The 19,811-nt window shown below is 39.2% G+C and overlaps 1 protein-coding gene across 1 annotated transcript; it reads left to right on the top strand.

Annotated features, from left to right (window-relative positions):
• Positions 1–194: 194 nt before the first annotated feature.
• LOC102796565 (flavin-containing monooxygenase 5-like) lies at positions 195–9,191 on the top strand. Its single transcript, XM_087836115.1, has 10 exons — positions 195–246; positions 3,579–3,719; positions 5,946–6,134; positions 6,284–6,449; positions 6,856–6,998; positions 7,229–7,425; positions 7,522–7,669; positions 7,755–7,962; positions 8,074–8,146; positions 8,229–9,191. The coding sequence occupies exons 2-10, from the start codon at positions 3,588–3,590 to the stop codon at positions 8,641–8,643; spliced, it is 1,671 nt and encodes a 556-aa protein (XP_087692241.1). The 5' UTR covers positions 195–246; positions 3,579–3,587; the 3' UTR covers positions 8,644–9,191.
• The last annotated feature ends 10,620 nt before the right edge of the window (positions 9,192–19,811 follow it).

Consider the following 19,811-nt stretch of genomic DNA (forward strand, 5'->3'; position numbering starts at 1 on the left):
TAATTAAAAGAAATACTAAACTAGTGTGGACAAAGTACCCCTTGCACTTAGCCACAGAGTTAGCCTCAGTCATTTCAGTCTCATTCTGTTTACTCATATTAAGTCTCCTTGGACAGGTCAGCAGTCCATCCAAGGGCTTGTTTGCTTTGGAATCAATGATTAGCACCCTACTTGCGCAGCTCTCACTCTAGCTACTACTAGGGTGCAGGCAACACAAAAATTATTTTTTTCTTCAACATACTAGAGGTAAGAACTTTGTATAACATTTGAGTTCATAAGTGTAGCAGAGTAATGTTTACAGCACTTTGTAATGTATGTAGGCTACCACTCCTGCAGGCAGTAGCAGATCTATTAGTAGCTTTGCTTATGTTTAACAGTCACGGTCCTGGACACGGACCCAGAGTTTTGTATTTGAAATTATTATACAGTCTTTGATTTCATCGCTGTTTAGTTTTTTGTCTCTTGACTTCTTTCTCTGTGTTTCCCCCTGTGTCACGTCTGATCTAGTTATGTTTTCATGTCTGTGTGCTGTGTTTCCTCCTGCTTTCAGTGTAAAGTTCCTGCCTCTGTGTCTGTCTCATGACCTCCCATGTCTTTGTGGTTTTTCTAGTGTTCCTAGTTTTCGTATATTTAGTTTAGGTTTAGATTTTTGTAATTGGTTTCTCATTTATCTGGGGGGGGGGGGGTTAGTGTTTGGTTCATGTTTTTCGGCCTCAATAAAAGGCACGCCTTTTGTTATAATCCAGTTGCTTTTTTACGTTTCGTCCATCTGCACTTGGGTCCACTAACTTCCACTGCCTGCACAGACCGTGACATTAACGATGACAATAAAGTTTGTCATATCAAAGCAATGCACATTCATTATTTAAATGTTTAAATAAAGATCAACGCTGTCGTCATATCATCTAGGGCAGGACTAGGCAACTCCAGGCCTCAAGTGCTGGTGTCCTGCAGGTTTTAGATGTGTCCTTGATCCAACACAGCTGTTTCAAATTGTCAAATTACTAACTCAGCATGTCTTGAAGTTCTCCAGAGGCCTGGTAATGAACTAATCATTTAATTCAGGTGTGCTGAGCCAGGGTAATATCTACAAAATCTAAAAACCTGCAGGTAGTGATGGCCAAATGAAGCTTTCTGAAGCACTGAAGCTTGTATTGAAAAATAGTTCATTACTCGAAGCTTTTCAACACAGTCCTCTCTGGTGACATCTGGTGTCCAAAAATATGAAGAGCAGCTTGAATCCACAAAATAAAACCAACCGCTTTATTATGATTGCCCACTCTACAGAGTGGAATTCTGTCTGATATCGGGCCGCCGTTGTGTTGCTTTGAACGTGTATTCTTTGGTGGTTAAAAAAATGTGGTTTATTTGTTTAATAAATAATTTTGACCAGTAAGCTTTCCTTGTTTAAACATGCACCATGGTGTGGTCTTTCTTTGCTTGTGACTTATTGATGTTGGTAAATACAATAATTGAAAAATACCACATTACATAAAATATACATATGATAATGTACAACACATTATGGAGTATGCTTCTGCTGTGAGGTCCTGCCTTCATGCACTTATGCAATTAACTGCTAGACGGGTATATTTATAAATAATATTATATTAGGAAAATTTTCCCAGAAATATTTTTGACCTGGGGGTAGAATTGATTGTGAAATGGAAAGGGGAAAATGCTTATGAACTTGCAAATTAAAAACATGATGCATTTAAAGTAGCCCTTTTTCATTTTTATTTAAGAAGAGAATTTGTTCTAGTGTGCGATGGCCGAACCTGTTCCTTTTCGTGGGGATAATTTCTCCTGCCTTAAGGAAAATCCCTTCACATGGCACAGAAGAGGCTGGAGTGCAGAGAAACTGGTAGTTATACAGTCTACCTGGGCCCTGGGCCCTGGGCCCAAAAACTATTAGATAAAGACAATAAATAAATTCAATTGCTGCACATTTGGCAGACTAACATTTTCAGATTAATTAAACAACAAAATATATATTTTTACAACATTACATGTAAAGAGTAAAGTGGAGGTTTTTCTAAAGTTATTTAATGATATTTATATTATGGAAGCAGATTTCGCGAACGAAATGGCTCTTAGAGCCGAGTCTTTGAAGTGAACAACGCGAGCCGGATCCTTATCGCGAGCCATGGGGGTTGGGGGGGGTTCTTTCTCTCACCCTCTCTCTCTCGCACTTTTTTCGCTTCACTCAGCACGCGAGCCTTGTGCTTTACGCTGGGAAGAGGGGGGAGGGGCGGTAGTTACACTCAGTAGCACAGGAACAGATCAGGAGGGAGAGAGAGAGAAAGAGAGCCAGGGACAACAACGTCACATTAGAAAGGTATAGTAATCATCCACAACTATTTTCAGTTGCGGATGATAAAAGATTCAGAAAGTTTATTCATGCAGGCCCATGTGACAGAGAATATGCATCTTCTTTTTGTTTTCATATTATAATTTATATTTAATTGTGTTGTTGTTTGCAGTGTTTTGTGTTGTTTCACTTTAAATTTATAAAAGGAAAAAGCTGAAAATTTAAATAGTTAAAAGTTGAAATGTGAATAGTTGGTTTTTGTATTATATGATTTCTTTATTACATTTTATGTGGAGTGAATAAATAAAAGTATATTTACGGTGGCCCCTACAGACAAAGCATGTACAAACTTCAAATCACGTACGAACTCTGAAGCACGTACAAACAACAAAACACGTAAAAACTCCAAAACACGTAAAAACTCCAAAACACGTAAAAACACATACAAACTCCAAAACACGTAAAAACTCAGAAGCACATAAAAACTCAAAACACGTACAAAACACAACAGAAGTGCTCCAGGATGCTGGGGGGCAGTGTTGAGCTTTTGTTACCTAGTGGCTACACAAGCCAGCAAGTACCAATGACCGGATCTGGTGTGTGGTAGTAACAGGTAAATGAACTTTTTTTTTTAAATTATTTGAATATATATGAATTCTTGTGTATAAATACACAAACAATACACATATGCTTTCATGCTTTCAATTGTGTAATTTAAGTGATCTAGGTAGCTCTGTTTTGGAAGTTCAGTTCATGCTAGAAATGTGTTTTGGAGTTTGTATGTGCTTTTTGGAGTTTGTACGTGTTTTGTCTCTAGGGGCCACCACATATATTTATATATAAACATATATAAATAAAACCACTTTTTTTTTTACATTAGTAATTCCTTTTGTGCATAATTTTATATTATTGTTAATAAATAAATATAATAATAATAATAATAATAATAATAATAATAATAATAATAATAATAATAATAATAAATTAATAACAAAACAACCTGAAGAGCAGGTTCGGAGCCGAAAGAGCCGGCTCTTTTTAGTGAGGCGAGCCGAAAGAGCCGGTTCTCTAAAAAGAGTCGTAAATCCCATCACTACTTCTGAATCAGTGTGTTGATTTTATTGACTCACGCACCGGAGCTTCAGCTTCAAGCGGGCCATCAGCTTTTTCTGTTTCTTCTGAAGGTAATTACTTGTTGCGTACAGCTCTTTGGCTGCAGTTTCTTAACAGTAAACATTTTTGAACCGATCTGATGTCTCCTTCGCAGAGCTGCAGCATGAGTCGTCGTGTGGCAGTGATTGGTGGAGGGGCTTCAGGTCTGGCCGGTATCAAGTGCTGTTTGGATGAGGGGCTGGAGCCTGTGTGCTTCGAAAGTAGTGATGATATTGGTGGTGTGTGGAGGTTTAAGGTTGGTGCTTTCCTTTTACTAGATTAATAATGTAAGCGGTAATAAAAAGAAACATCTGGATCAGCACTTTAAAACTAATTGGGTTAACTGGCCACAGGTTTATTTAAATTGGAGATTTCTAAGTACAAAAGAAATCTAAAATTGAAACCCTTTTTAGAAAAAATGGGTGCCTATCCTCTGGACTAAAAATGTGAGGGACCATCTGGCAAACCTAATCAATGTGGAAAGGTATAAAAGCGCTACAACTTTTTTTGAGTAGTGTTGCTGCCATAAATTTTTAAAATTACACTTCACACAGCAGAACATCTCAGCATCTCAATTTTAAATTTTCATTTTGAAAATCATCAGGTACAAGAGCCAAACTAAATCTGACCGAAAAGACAGCCGATGTCTAAAGAAAATCTCAAAAACCTCCAGAAAGCCTGGAGAAGCAGCACTCAAGACCACTTTATAAAATTATGTCTGGTTCCTTTCAAGCAAAATATAAATGGATGGCTCAAGATTTTTGCACAAAACTGTAGATATTATTGAAGTAATTAAGTCTCCAACAGCAAGTGTTATATGAAGTATATGTCACCTTATGCACTATAAAGTAGTTTTATCAATAATACAGCAGATTACATTGGTAGATTTATACTCTAAAATAAATGGCGTGAAAAACAAAGTACAATATTTGCAGTAGATGTGTAATAACTAGGGATGGGTGTCGTTTAGGTTTTATCCAATACCAGTACCAAACCGGTACTTTTGAAACGATGCCGGTGCTTAAAGAATGAAGAACACAAACTTTGTCCAAAAACCTCTCATGTTCAGCTGTTTTTTTTGTAAAAAGATAACAATGTTAGCCTTTTCTGCAGCTATAGGGGATTTATGGTATCACAGATCATCTGCAGAGGAATGGCTTATTTGAAGAGTTTCAGTCAGGTTTCAGAGCTCATCACAGCACAGAAACAGCTTTAGTGAAGGTTATAAATGATCTTCTTATGGCCTCTGACAGTTGTCACGGATTCAAATATTGGGGATGGATACAAGAGGAAAAACCAAAATAACAATAACAACATCGTTTGATTCATTAAATCAAACGATGATTTAATGAATACACGCGTGGGAGATGGACGCTGTACGCAGACAGCATCAGATCTCCAAATGGTGGAGCATTGATCAAACTCTTATATCCTCTAGTGGCCCCCACCTAATCTTAAAAGCCTAAACATTCACATTCTTTCTCTCACACGGCGCCCAAACTACGACCTTGGCTCCCTGTTTATCTGCTCCTGCTGAGATGGGGCAATATGCTCTGTTCTCTTCTAATCAGACAAATAAGGCGATGACTTTCTGCAAACAGTATTTCTTATAGCTCAGCAGTATAATGCATCATAAAACAATATCATTCATTCACAATAAATCAGCAGTCTAATGTAATGCAAATCAGTTTAACAAATGTAATAGTTATCACCTTCTTCTAATTCAGGAGAATAATGCCAACTAAAACTACATAATAATTCACAATCTTTAATTAGGGGTCTAACATGGCACAAAATAATATTATAATCCCACACAGTGGACTCATCTCTGTGCTTGTCCTTCTGCTTCCTTGGTGTACATCTGGCTGAGGATCTTGCGTGGTCAGTACACAACTCCAGGACCGCTAACAGGCAACCCACCCGCAGTAGATGTGCTCGGTGTGAGGTCTCGCAGCAAGCTATCAAATACGGTGCATTTGTCGGCTTTTAAAAAAAAACGCTATGTGTCGCCAAGTGTTTCATCAGATTCGAGGAGTTACCTCCTTTGCACAGTATCACCTTAAAGCACTTGTTGCAGGCTGCTAAGTTTGCATCTTTTGCTGTGAAGTACAGCCAGACTTTTGACCGCTTTGCCTTGGGCATTTTTAATCTGTGGCTCTGCTCTAAAAGAACGTACGTACCTGGGCCCGCCTACTACGCTTGCAAAGGTAAAATTGGCTGTAATCCAAAGTGTGTGACATCTCAGGAAAAGAAAGCACCGAAATAAAGCACCGAAATGTGCGCTGCTTTTAGGTCTGGTTACTACCGTTTATGTCAGAACCAGTGCCATCATGGCACCGGATACCGGTACCCATCCCTAGTAATAACATAGATATAAATGAACTACAAATGTAATAAAACTGTGCTCAACCCTATGACGAGCATTGAAAGAGTAATGGTGCTTCAGCTCAATTATCTTTTTTAAATTTTTTTCCCCCTTTAGGAGAATCCAGAGCCAGACAGGGCCAGCATCTACCACTCTGTCATCATCAACACCTCAAAGGAGATGATGTGTTTCAGTGACTTTCCCATCCCTGCACACTTCCCAAACTTCATGCACAACTCCCTCATCATGGACTACTTTCGGCTGTATGCTGACCACTTCCAGCTCACCAAGCACATACGCTTTAATGTAAGAATGCTTTATGATGTCTGAAATGGTAAATTGTATCACATAATTAAAAGATAAATAATTTAAATTAAATCCTAATTACTACATCATTAATTTCATAGAAAAAAATATTTTGTTCTTTCCCCCGTGTCTGTCTTTCTGTTGTCCAGACCAAAGTCTTGCAGGTGAAGCAGAAATCAGATTTTTCTCATTCAGGCGAGTGGGTTGTTGAAACGGAGAACAAGGATGGCAAGAAAGAGAAACACATTTTTGAAGCTGTGATGATCTGTATTGGACATCACTGCAACCCCAATATGCCTCTTCATGACTTTCCAGGTAACCCTTGCCCTACAAGCTATCAACATTCAATTCAATGCCGGTTTGGGAGTGAGTGGATGAAGAAATGCTGTGGAAGTGAGCCAGAGATTAATAATAACTAATAATTAAATCCAGAGAGGTGTATTAACACATAGTAAGCAAAAAAGATGACTGACGAAGAAACACACAATGCATCGGTGGAATCCTTGAGCAGCCTAGACCTATTGCAGTATAACTAAGGGAGGATTTTGGGTCACCTGATCCACTATATACTTTATCAAAAGGAACGTTATTCTGACCTTATAGTTCACTCAAGGGACAGAACTAATCAACCTTCAAAAGAGCATGAGTGAAACTTTTGTGTCTTCAAATATAGATCAGTCTTTCTATAGCAAAAGTATTGAAAGACACTTATTTTCTTAAGGCATTGAAACTTTCACGGGGAAGTATTTCCACAGCAGAGACTACAAGACTCCTGAGGAGTGGAGGAATAAAAAGGTCGTGGTGATTGGAATTGGAAACTCTGGAGGAGACATAGCAGTGGAACTGAGTAGAGTCACCAAGCAGGTTGGAATGAGTTGGTCGCATCATTAGAGTAAGAATGTGTCTGAACTGTTTGAGTATTTAACATTCTTAGTGATGAAAATTATTTCACGTGAAGATTCACAATTCTCACAGTTTTAGGCTGAATACAGTTTAAATACTACACAAGCAGTGACCTGTGACGCATGGATGTGGACATTAAAGAAGACATAACAGCAAAATTTGCTAATTTTTTCTTTTTTCCTTCTTTCAAGCTTTACCTGAGCACTCGAAGGGGATCATGGATTCTGAACAGAATGTGGGACAATGGGATTCCCGTTGACTTGTTTTTGAACAGGGTGACAGGTTTCCTAAGAAAAAATCTTCCCTTTGGTGTTTTATGTAGTCTGAGAGAGAGCCAGCTCAACAAAAGATTTGATCACGCTCTGTACAACCTGAAGCCAAGGCACAGGTACAGTATTCTACTAATACATTACATTTTACAATGTAATTTGTGTCTGGATTGTTTCATGTCTGAATTTGTTTTGTGTTTGACTTTTTAATTCAGGGTGTTCAGCCAACATCCCACATTAAATGATGAGCTTCCCAACCGCATCCTCTCTGGAACAGTTCAGGTGAAACCCAACATCAGCAGATTTCAAGGTTCCAGTGTGGAGTTTGATGATGGAAGTGTAGTGGAAGATGTTGACCTGGTGGTAGGTCTGGAATCACATACTTTTCTTCACCTTCATAGAGATCCGTGAATTTGACTTTTGACTAACATGGACCGCTGTCTTTCAGGTGTTTGCTACAGGATACCAGTTTTCCTTTCCGTTCCTGGCTTCACAGGTGGTCTCTGTGTCTAACAACAAAGCATCTCTGTACAAATATGTGTTTCCTCCTGAGCTCGAACGCCCCACGCTGGCTATCATTGGTCTAGTGCAGCCACTGGGAGCCATTATGCCCATCTCTGAGATGCAGGCCAGATGGGCTACACGAGTCTTCAAAGGTGAAAATGACTTTTTCTTTAACACAGCTTTTTCTCATCACTCAGGATTGTAGACTTTTTATAGAGTTGTTATTTTTACTACAGTAAACAGCTTTGTCCCCTTTCAAACAGGCTGCATAAAGCTTCCTCCATCAGCTGCCATGCTAAAAGATATTCAGTGTAAGCAGGAGGCCATGGCTCAAAGGTAATGAAGTGGATTTACTCAGCTTTATAGAAACCTACGTTTAAGATCTGCATCTTCATATGTTCAACTCGAACTTTTTTAGGTATGTCACCAGTCAGAGACACACCATCCAGGTGGACTACATCAGCTACATGGATGAAATAGCAGAGCTAGTGGGAGTTCAACCCAACATCTCAAGGATGCTGCTGACTGACCCCAGGCTGGGAATGAATGTGCTCTTTGGTCCCTGCACGCCATACCAGTATCGTCTCAGGGGGCCAGGAAAGTGGGCTGGAGCCCGCCAGGCAATCCTCACTCAGTGGGAGAGAATGGCTCAACCTATGCAGACCAGGCAATGCGATGAGCCCAAACCCAGTAGATCGTATAAGTGGCCTCTGTTTCTGTCGGCTGTTGCTGTGGGCTCGGCTGCCTACATTAGCAAGAACAACTTTCCAGCTTTCCTCCAGGATCCCACTGCTTTGCTGGGCAGGGTTAAAATGTACCTGCCTACACAATGATGGAAAATTCATAACTCATCAGCTTACTAAGTGAGTGATGCAATTGTATATTAACATCAAAGACCAGCTGATCTTAAATGACTAAAAGCTACAGTTACAGCTACATTCATGTGTATTGTTTCAGGTTTCTTGCTTTATGCCTTCAGAATTGTGTAACTGGATAGATCTCCTTTTTTTAATTACACAATTTCTGCAGGCTTTTTGTTTTAACACTTAACAGGATGCTGTGACATAGATAGCGCTTTAATCCAGATTTTTTTGCAATATAAGAGCATTTTCCTTTTTTTAACATCAGCACTGTTACTCTACATTGACATGCTGCTCTGTTTTCTTTCATTATATTAATTGAAGTATTCAAATGTTTTTACAACATTACTGATACACAGCACAGATGGTTTACTGTTGTTTCTTTCAAATAAAAATAAATCACAGTGTTGTCACATCTTTCACTACATTGTGTTGTTTTATCCATTACTATGTCCCAGTGACTCTAAAGTATGAAAAACATGACTCATAACTATAAATAAAAGTTCAGCACTTGAAACAAATCCATTTTCATGTCTTTTATTAGTAAATAAATCTTTTAAGCCACAAAGATCTGAGATTGTTTGCTGAAAAAATAAAGATCTCTTTTCTCTGCTTTGACTTGGTATTAATACTAAAGACCGGTGCAAACACGCCTCTGTCTTGATGGTGATTGATTGATTGATTATGCCTTCAATTGTCACTTGCAATGTTATACGTACATCTTACCTGCAGTGAAATGGGACCCCTTCCGACCATACATACATTATTGGGGTGCTCAGGAGGTAGAGCGGGTCAGCTGCTGATGAGAAGGTTTGATCCCTGGCTCCCCCAGTTTGCATGCCAAATATCCTTGGGCAAGATACTTGCTCTCCGATGCTTCCATCGGAGTATGAATGCGTATGAACGATACTTAGAAAGCACTCAAAGTAGATGATAGTGCTTGTGTGTGTGGGGTGAATGCGGCGTGTTGTCTAGAGCGCTTTGAGTACTCCAGGAGGCCAGAAAAGTGCTATATAAGAATCAGTCCATTTACCATCATTGTTTGCAATGATAATGGATGAAGCTTCAGTTTTACAGCTGAATTGAACTTTCAGTTAACTTTCTAGTGTAGATTGTTAATAACTCAACACAATCTAAACCCAAAGTACAGGTACTGTGTTTGTAGCTAGTATAGAATGTAATATAATCTGCCATGTTAGATTTTTCCAAGTGGTTGTTCTAAGACAAAAATTATGGCCTTTTTGTGCTCACCTTTGCGCTTCTCATGAACAGTGGCACACACATGAAGTGTGTGTTACAGTTGCTGACGTGCAGTGTTTGTTGCGCACGTCTTCACTTTTATATTCTGGAACTCACAGCTGGAACAATCAAGCTGGAGACTCGAGTGTGTGAGTGGCTTGGTCATTTCAGTGATATATAAGTCCAGGTTCTCAGAAGGTCCCAGCTTATGCATATGCAGATGCTTCAGCAGCTGAAAAAGACAAGATTTTTCCAGATAAAAATTTTCCAAAATTTTTCAGACTCTGCGTACAGTCACTTTGCTTCCCTTATTGATTACTTCCTATATCAGCACCTCTGTATCAGCAGAGGGTTTTTTTCTGAGTTATTATATATTATATATATAGTTTTGTATTTCTGGTGTTCAGCAATAAAGCTGCCTTTTGAGTTCTTTTGAGTTGGTCTTATCACCTGACTAAATGTAGAGTCAGAATACTCCAAAGAGCATTTTGTGGAGGAATGTTACGCGTGGCTATCATTGGTCTAGTGCAGCCAGTGGAAATCTATTATGCCTATCTCCAAGTTGCAGGCCAGGTGGGCCACACGTGTCTTTAAAGGTCAGAGTTTAATTTAAAATACTTTTTTTTTTCAACTTAGGCATTTACAGGTTTTCATTATTACTAAAGTAAACTGTTGTGTTCTTTAACAGGCTGCATAAAGCTTCCTTCTGTAGTTGTTATGCTAAAAGATATACAGTGGAAACAGGCAGCCATGGCTCAAAGGTAATAAAGTATATTTACTTGATTTTGTGGTTGCTTAAATATATAGGATCTGTAACACGCCACTTTTTGTTCTGCACATGTTCAACCTAAATATCATTTTCAGGTATGTCACCAGTCAGAGACATACCATCCAGGTGGACTCTGTTAGTTACATGGATGAAATAGCAGAGCTAGTGGGAGTTCAACCCAACATCTCAAGGATGCTGCTGACTGACCCCAGGCTGGGAATGAATGTGCTCTTTGGTCCCTGCACGCCGTACCAGTATCGTCTCAGGGGGCCAGGAAAGTGGGCTGGAGCCCGCCAGGCAATCCTCACTCAGTGGGAGAGAGTGATTCAACCCCTGCAGACCAGGCAATGCAATGAGCCCAAACCCAGTAGATCGTATAAGTGGCCTCTGCTTCTGTCGGCTGCTGCTGTGGGCTCGGCTGCCTACATTAGCAAGAACAACTTTCCAGCTTTCCTCCAGGATCCCACTGCTTTGCTGGGCAGGGTTAAAATGTACCTGCCTACACAATGATGGAAAATTCATAACTCATCAGCTTACTAAGTGAGTGATGCAATTGTATATTAACATCAAAGACCAGCTGATCTTAAATGACTAAAAGCTACAGTTACAGCTACATTCATGTGTATTGTTTCAGGTTTCTTGCTTTATGCCTTCAGAATTGTGTAACTGGATAGATCTCCTTTTTCAATTACACAATTTCTGCAGGCTTTTTGTTTTAACACTTAACAGGATGCTGTGACATAGATAGCGCTTTAATCCAGATTTTTTTGCAATATAAGAGCATTTTCCTTTTTTTAACATCAGCACTGTTACTCTACATTGACATGCTGCTCTGTTTTCTTTCATTATATTAATTGAAGTATTCAAATGTTTTTACAACATTACTGATACACAGCACAGATGGTTTACTGTTGTTTCTTTCAAATAAAAATAAATCACAGTGTTGTCACATCTTTCACTACATTGTGTTGTTTTATCCATTACTATGTCCCAGTGACTCTAAAGTATGAAAAACATGACTCATAACTATAAATAAAAGTTCAGCACTTGAAACAAATCCATTTTCATGTCTTTTATTAGTAAATAAATCTTTTAAGCCACAAAGATCTGAGATTGTTTGCTGAAAAAATAAAGATCTCTTTTCTCTGCTTTGACTTGGTATTAATACTAAAGACCGGTGCAAACACGCCTCTGTCTTGATGGTGATTGATTGATTGATTATGCCTTCAATTGTCACTTGCAATGTTATACGTACATCTTACCTGCAGTGAAATGGGACCCCTTCCGACCATACATACATTATTGGGGTGCTCAGGAGGTAGAGCGGGTCAGCTGCTGATGAGAAGGTTTGATCCCTGGCTCCCCCAGTTTGCATGCCAAATATCCTTGGGCAAGATACTTGCTCTCCGATGCTTCCATCGGAGTATGAATGCGTATGAACGATACTTAGAAAGCACTCAAAGTAGATGATAGTGCTTGTGTGTGTGGGGTGAATGCGGCGTGTTGTCTAGAGCGCTTTGAGTACTCCAGGAGGCTAGAAAAGCTCTATATAAGAATCAGTCCATTTACCATCATTGTTTGCAATGATAATGGATGAAGCTTCAGTTTTACAGCTGAATTGAACTTTCAGTTAACTTTCTAGTGTAGATTGTTAATAACTCAACACAATCTAAACCCAAAGTACAGGTACTGTGTTTGTAGCTAGTATAGAATGTAATATAATCTGCCATGTTAGATTTTTCCAAGTGGTTGTTCTAAGACAAAAATTATGGCCTTTTTGTGCTCACCTTTGCGCTTCTCATGAACAGTGGCACACACATGAAGTGTGTGTTACAGTTGCTGACGTGCAGTGTTTGTTGCGCACGTCTTCACTTTTATATTCTGGCACTCACAGCTGGAACAATCAAGCTGGAGACTCGAGTGTGTGAGTGGCTTGGTCATTTCAGTGATATATAAGTCCAGGTTCTCAGAAGGTCCCAGCTTATGCATATGCAGATGCTTCAGCAGCTGAAAAAGACAAGATTTTTCCAGATAAAAATTTTCCAAAATTTTTCAGACTCTGCGTACAGTCACTTTGCTTCCCTTATTGATTACTTCCTATATCAGCACCTCTGTATCAGCAGAGGGTTTTTTTCTGAGTTATTATATATTATATATATAGTTTTGTATTTCTGGTGTTCAGCAATAAAGCTGCCTTTTGAGTTCTTTTGAGTTGGTCTTATCACCTGACTAAATGTAGAGTCAGAATACTCCAAAGAGCATTTTGTGGAGGAATGTTACGCGTGGCTATCATTGGTCTAGTGCAGCCAGTGGAAATCTATTATGCCTATCTCCAAGTTGCAGGCCAGGTGGGCCACACGTGTCTTTAAAGGTCAGAGTTTAATTTAAAATACTTTTTTTTTTCAACTTAGGCATTTACAGGTTTTCATTATTACTAAAGTAAACTGTTGTGTTCTTTAACAGGCTGCATAAAGCTTCCTTCTGTAGTTGTTATGCTAAAAGATATACAGTGGAAACAGGCAGCCATGGCTCAAAGGTAATAAAGTATATTTACTTGATTTTGTGGTTGCTTAAATATATAGGATCTGTAACACGCCACTTTTTGTTCTGCACATGTTCAACCTAAATATCATTTTCAGGTATGTCACCAGTCAGAGACATACCATCCAGGTGGACTCTGTTAGTTACATGGATGAAATAGCAGAGCTAGTGGGAGTTCAACCCAACATCTCAAGGATGCTGCTGACTGACCCCAGGCTGGGAATGAATGTGCTCTTTGGTCCCTGCACGCCGTACCAGTATCGTCTCAGGGGGCCAGGAAAGTGGGCTGGAGCCCGCCAGGCAATCCTCACTCAGTGGGAGAGAGTGATTCAACCCCTGCAGACCAGGCAATGCAATGAGCCCAAACCCAGTAGATCGTATAAGTGGCCTCTGCTTCTGTCGGCTGCTGCTGTGGGCTCGGCTGCCTACATTAGCAAGAACAACTTTCCAGCTTTCCTCCAGGATCCCACTGCTTTGCTGGGCAGGGTTAAAATGTACCTGCCTACACAATGATGGAAAATTCATAACTCATCAGCTTACTAAGTGAGTGATGCAATTGTATATTAACATCAAAGACCAGCTGATCTTAAATGACTAAAAGCTACAGTTACAGCTACATTCATGTGTATTGTTTCAGGTTTCTTGCTTTATGCCTTCAGAATTGTGTAACTGGATAGATCTCCTTTTTCAATTACACAATTTCTGCAGGCTTTTTGTTTTAACACTTAACAGGATGCTGTGACATAGATAGCGCTTTAATCCAGATTTTTTTGCAATATAAGAGCATTTTCCTTTTTTTAACATCAGCACTGTTACTCTACATTGACATGCTGCTCTGTTTTCTTTCATTATATTAATTGAAGTATTCAAATGTTTTTACAACATTACTGATACACAGCACAGATGGTTTACTGTTGTTTCTTTCAAATAAAAATAAATCACAGTGTTGTCACATCTTTCACTACATTGTGTTGTTTTATCCATTACTATGTTCCAGTGACTCTAAAGTATGAAAAACATGACTCATAACTATAAATAAAAGTTCAGCACTTGAAACAAATCCATTTTCATGTCTTTTATTAGTAAATAAATCTTTTAAGCCACAAAGATCTGAGATTGTTTGCTGAAAAAATAAAGATCTCTTTTCTCTGCTTTGACTTGGTATTAATACTAAAGACCGGTGCAAACACGCCTCTGTCTTGATGGTGATTGATTGATTGATTATGCCTTCAATTGTCACTTGCAATGTTATACGTACATCTTACCTGCAGTGAAATGGGACCCCTTCCGACCATACATACATTATTGGGGTGCTCAGGAGGTAGAGCGGGTCAGCTGCTGATGAGAAGGTTTGATCCCTGGCTCCCCCAGTTTGCATGCCAAATATCCTTGGGCAAGATACTTGCTCTCCGATGCTTCCATCGGAGTATGAATGCGTATGAACGATACTTAGAAAGCACTCAAAGTAGATGATAGTGCTTGTGTGTGTGGGGTGAATGCGGCGTGTTGTCTAGAGCGCTTTGAGTACTCCAGGAGGCCAGAAAAGTGCTATATAAGAATCAGTCCATTTACCATCATTGTTTGCAATGATAATGGATGAAGCTTCAGTTTTACAGCTGAATTGAACTTTCAGTTAACTTTCTAGTGTAGATTGTTAATAACTCAACACAATCTAAACCCAAAGTACAGGTACTGTGTTTGTAGCTAGTATAGAATGTAATATAATCTGCCATGTTAGATTTTTCCAAGTGGTTGTTCTAAGACAAAAATTATGGCCTTTTTGTGCTCACCTTTGCGCTTCTCATGAACAGTGGCACACACATGAAGTGTGTGTTACAGTTGCTGACGTGCAGTGTTTGTTGCGCACGTCTTCACTTTTATATTCTGGCACTCACAGCTGGAACAATCAAGCTGGAGACTCGAGTGTGTGAGTGGCTTGGTCATTTCAGTGATATATAAGTCCAGGTTCTCAGAAGGTCCCAGCTTATGCATATGCAGATGCTTCAGCAGCTGAAAAAGACAAGATTTTTCCAGATAAAAATTTTCCAAAATTTTTCAGACTCTGCGTACAGTCACTTTGCTTCCCTTATTGATTACTTCCTATATCAGCACCTCTGTATCAGCAGAGGGTTTTTTTCTGAGTTATTATATATTATATATATAGTTTTGTATTTCTGGTGTTCAGCAATAAAGCTGCCTTTTGAGTTCTTTTGAGTTGGTCTTATCACCTGACTAAATGTAGAGTCAGAATACTCCAAAGAGCATTTTGTGGAGGAATGTTACGCGTGGCTATCATTGGTCTAGTGCAGCCAGTGGAAATCTATTATGCCTATCTCCAAGTTGCAGGCCAGGTGGGCCACACGTGTCTTTAAAGGTCAGAGTTTAATTTAAAATACTTTTTTTTTTCAACTTAGGCATTTACAGGTTTTCATTATTACTAAAGTAAACTGTTGTGTTCTTTAACAGGCTGCATAAAGCTTCCTTCTGTAGTTGTTATGCTAAAAGATATACAGTGGAAACAGGCAGCCATGGCTCAAAGGTAATAAAGTATATTTACTTGATTTTGTGGTTGCTTAAATATATAGGATCTGTAACACGCCACTTTTTGTTCTGCACATGTTCAACCTAAATGTCATTTTCAGGTATGTCACCAGTCAGAGACATACCATCCAGGTGGACTCTGTTAGTTACATGGATGAAATAGCAGAGCTAGTGGGAGTTCAACCCAACATCTCAAGGATGCTGCTGACTGACCCCAGGCTGGGAATGAATGTGCTCTTTGGTCCCTGCACGCCGTACCAGTATCGTCTCAGGGGGCCAGGAAAGTGGGCTGGAGCCCGCCAGGCAATCCTCACTCAGTGGGAGAGAGTGATTCAACCCCTGCAGACCAGGCAATGCAATGAGCCCAAACCCAGTAGATCGTATAAGTGGCCTCTGCTTCTGTCGGCTGCTGCTGTGGGCTCGGCTGCCTACATTAGCAAGAACAACTTTCCAGCTTTCCTCCAGGATCCCACTGCTTTGCTGGGCAGGGTTAAAATGTACCTGCCTACACAATGATGGAAAATTCATAACTCATCAGCTTACTAAGTGAGTGATGCAATTGTATATTAACATCAAAGACCAGCTGATCTTAAATGACTAAAAGCTACAGTTACAGCTACATTCATGTGTATTGTTTCAGGTTTCTTGCTTTATGCCTTCAGAATTGTGTAACTGGATAGATCTCCTTTTTCAATTACACAATTTCTGCAGGCTTTTTGTTTTAACACTTAACAGGATGCTGTGACATAGATAGCGCTTTAATCCAGATTTTTTTGCAATATAAGAGCATTTTCCTTTTTTTAACATCAGCACTGTTACTCTACATTGACATGCTGCTCTGTTTTCTTTCATTATATTAATTGAAGTATTCAAATGTTTTTACAACATTACTGATACACAGCACAGATGGTTTACTGTTGTTTCTTTCAAATAAAAATAAATCACAGTGTTGTCACATCTTTCACTACATTGTGTTGTTTTATCCATTACTATGTCCCAGTGACTCTAAAGTATGAAAAACATGACTCATAACTATAAATAAAAGTTCAGCACTTGAAACAAATCCATTTTCATGTCTTTTATTAGTAAATAAATCTTTTAAGCCACAAAGATCTGAGATTGTTTGCTGAAAAAATAAAGATCTCTTTTCTCTGCTTTGACTTGGTATTAATACTAAAGACCGGTGCAAACACGCCTCTGTCTTGATGGTGATTGATTGATTGATTATGCCTTCAATTGTCACTTGCAATGTTATACGTACATCTTACCTGCAGTGAAATGGGACCCCTTCCGACCATACATACATTATTGGGGTGCTCAGGAGGTAGAGCGGGTCAGCTGCTGATGAGAAGGTTTGATCCCTGGCTCCCCCAGTTTGCATGCCAAATATCCTTGGGCAAGATACTTGCTCTCCGATGCTTCCATCGGAGTATGAATGCGTATGAACGATACTTAGAAAGCACTCAAAGTAGATGATAGTGCTTGTGTGTGTGGGGTGAATGCGGCGTGTTGTCTAGAGCGCTTTGAGTACTCCAGGAGGCCAGAAAAGTGCTATATAAGAATCAGTCCATTTACCATCATTGTTTGCAATGATAATGGATGAAGCTTCAGTTTTACAGCTGAATTGAACTTTCAGTTAACTTTCTAGTGTAGATTGTTAATAACTCAACACAATCTAAACCCAAAGTACAGGTACTGTGTTTGTAGCTAGTATAGAATGTAATATAATCTGCCATGTTAGATTTTTCCAAGTGGTTGTTCTAAGACAAAAATTATGGCCTTTTTGTGCTCACCTTTGCGCTTCTCATGAACAGTGGCACACACATGAAGTGTGTGTTACAGTTGCTGACGTGCAGTGTTTGTTGCGCACGTCTTCACTTTTATATTCTGGAACTCACAGCTGGAACAATCAAGCTGGAGACTCGAGTGTGTGAGTGGCTTGGTCATTTCAGTGATATATAAGTCCAGGTTCTCAGAAGGTCCCAGCTTATGCAGATGTAGATGCTTCAGCAGCTGAAAAAGACAAGATTTTTCCAGATAAAAATTTTCCAAAATTTTTCAGACTCTGCGTACAGTCACTTTGCTTCCCTTATTGATTACTTCCTATATCAGCACCTCTGTATCAGCAGAGGGTTTTTTTCTGAGTTATTATATATTATATATATAGTTTTGTATTTCTGGTGTTCAGCAATAAAGCTGCCTTTTGAGTTCTTTTGAGTTGGTCTTATCACCTGACTAAATGTAGAGTCAGAATACTCCAAAGAGCATTTTGTGGAGGAATGTTACGCGTGGCTATCATTGGTCTAGTGCAGCCAGTGGAAATCTATTATGCCTATCTCCAAGTTGCAGGCCAGGTGGGCCACACGTGTCTTTAAAGGTCAGAGTTTAATTTAAAATACTTTTTTTTTTTCAACTTAGGCATTTACAGGTTTTCATTATTACTAAAGTAAACTGTTGTGTTCTTTAACAGGCTGCATAAAGCTTCCTTCTGTAGTTGTTATGCTAAAAGATATACAGTGGAAACAGGCAGCCATGGCTCAAAGGTAATAAAGTATATTTACTTGATTTTGTGGTTGCTTAAATATATAGGATCTGTAACACGCCACTTTTTGTTCTGCACATGTTCAACCTAAATATCATTTTCAGGTATGTCACCAGTCAGAGACATACCATCCAGGTGGACTCTGTTAGTTACATGGATGAAATAGCAGAGCTAGTGGGAGTTCAACCCAACATCCCAAGGATGCTGCTGACTGACCCCAGGCTGGGAATGAATGTGCTCTTTGGTCCCTGCACGCCGTACCAGTATCGTCTCAGGGGCCAGGAAAGTGGGCTGGAGCCCGGCAGGCCATCCTCACTCAGTGGGAGAGAGTGATTCAACCTATGCAGACCAGGCAATGCGATGAGCCCAAACCCAGGAAATCATATAAGTGGCCTCTGCTTCTGTCGGCTGCTGCTTTGTCCTTCACTGTCTATGTTAAAAGGAACAACCTTCCAGCTTTCCTTCAGGATCCCACTGCTTTGCTATACAGGCTTAAAATATGATGAAATTGAAAATCCAGAACTGATCAGTTTTAACTTTGTGCACAGGCAATGAAAGTTTAATCAGTTTACTTGGCTGAAGTCAGCCAGGCCATCCTCACATAGTGAGAACGACTGGTTCGACTTCCAATGACCACAGTGGCACGAGGACCACAGTAGACCTTCTAATAGTATAATAGTACTAATGTTAATGAACAGGCTGCATTAGACTGTTTTTAACAATAAAAGACTTGAGTTTTTAAAATATACATTCTGGCAGGAAAAAATATTTCCACAGCAGAGACTACAAGACTCCTGAGGAGTGGAGAAATAAAAAGGTCATAGTGATTGGAATTGGAAACTCTGGAGCAGAAATAGGAGTGGAACTGAGTAGAGTCACCAAGCAGGTTGGACTGAGATGAACTGATTCCTCATTTAACATTTTTTAAAAAAATAATAATAATAATAATTTACCCCAAAATTCATTCAGTTAAATTCAGTTCTGTCATTTTTGGACCTGAACCCATACCACCAAAACATACACCTTATACATGAATTATTAACCTATTAGTAGTTCAGACGCTACCAATATGATGAGAATTACATTAAAAAAATATACCAAGAACCAGAGCAATGGCTGACAATAATTAATTTCATCCTAGGTTTACCTGAGCACTCGAAGGGGGAGCCTGGATTCTGAACAGACTTGGGGATAATGGGATTCCCATTGACTTGTATTTTAACAGTGTTCGACTTTCTAAGGAAAACTGTTCCCTTTGTTTTTTTCTGTAGTCTGGGAGAGAGACGACTAAACAAAATATTTGATCATGCTCTGTACAATCTAAAGCCAAAGCACAGGTATTGTGTTATGTGGGATTATAATATTACCTTATGCCATGTTATACCCCTAATTAAAGATTGTGAATTATTATGTAGTTTTAGTTTGCATTATTCTCCTGAATTAGAAGAAGGTGATAACTATTACATTTGTTAAACTGATTTGCATTACATTAGACTGTTGATTTATTGT

This window comes from Neolamprologus brichardi, chromosome 23 (assembly GCF_056152115.1).
Source record: "Neolamprologus brichardi isolate AB-2024 chromosome 23, ASM5615211v1, whole genome shotgun sequence".
Lineage (NCBI taxonomy): Eukaryota > Metazoa > Chordata > Actinopteri > Cichliformes > Cichlidae > Neolamprologus > Neolamprologus brichardi.

Coding starts and splice junctions, on each gene's coding strand:
- LOC102796565 (XM_087836115.1), top strand. CDS start 3,588: ATGAGTCGTCGTGTGGCAGTGATTGGTGGAGGGGCTTCAGGTCTGGCC. Junction 7,426..7,521: donor AACCTGAAGCCAAGGCACAG/GTACAGTATTCT, acceptor TTTTTAATTCAG/GGTGTTCAGCCAACATCCCA. Junction 7,670..7,754: donor TGGAAGATGTTGACCTGGTG/GTAGGTCTGGAA, acceptor GCTGTCTTTCAG/GTGTTTGCTACAGGATACCA.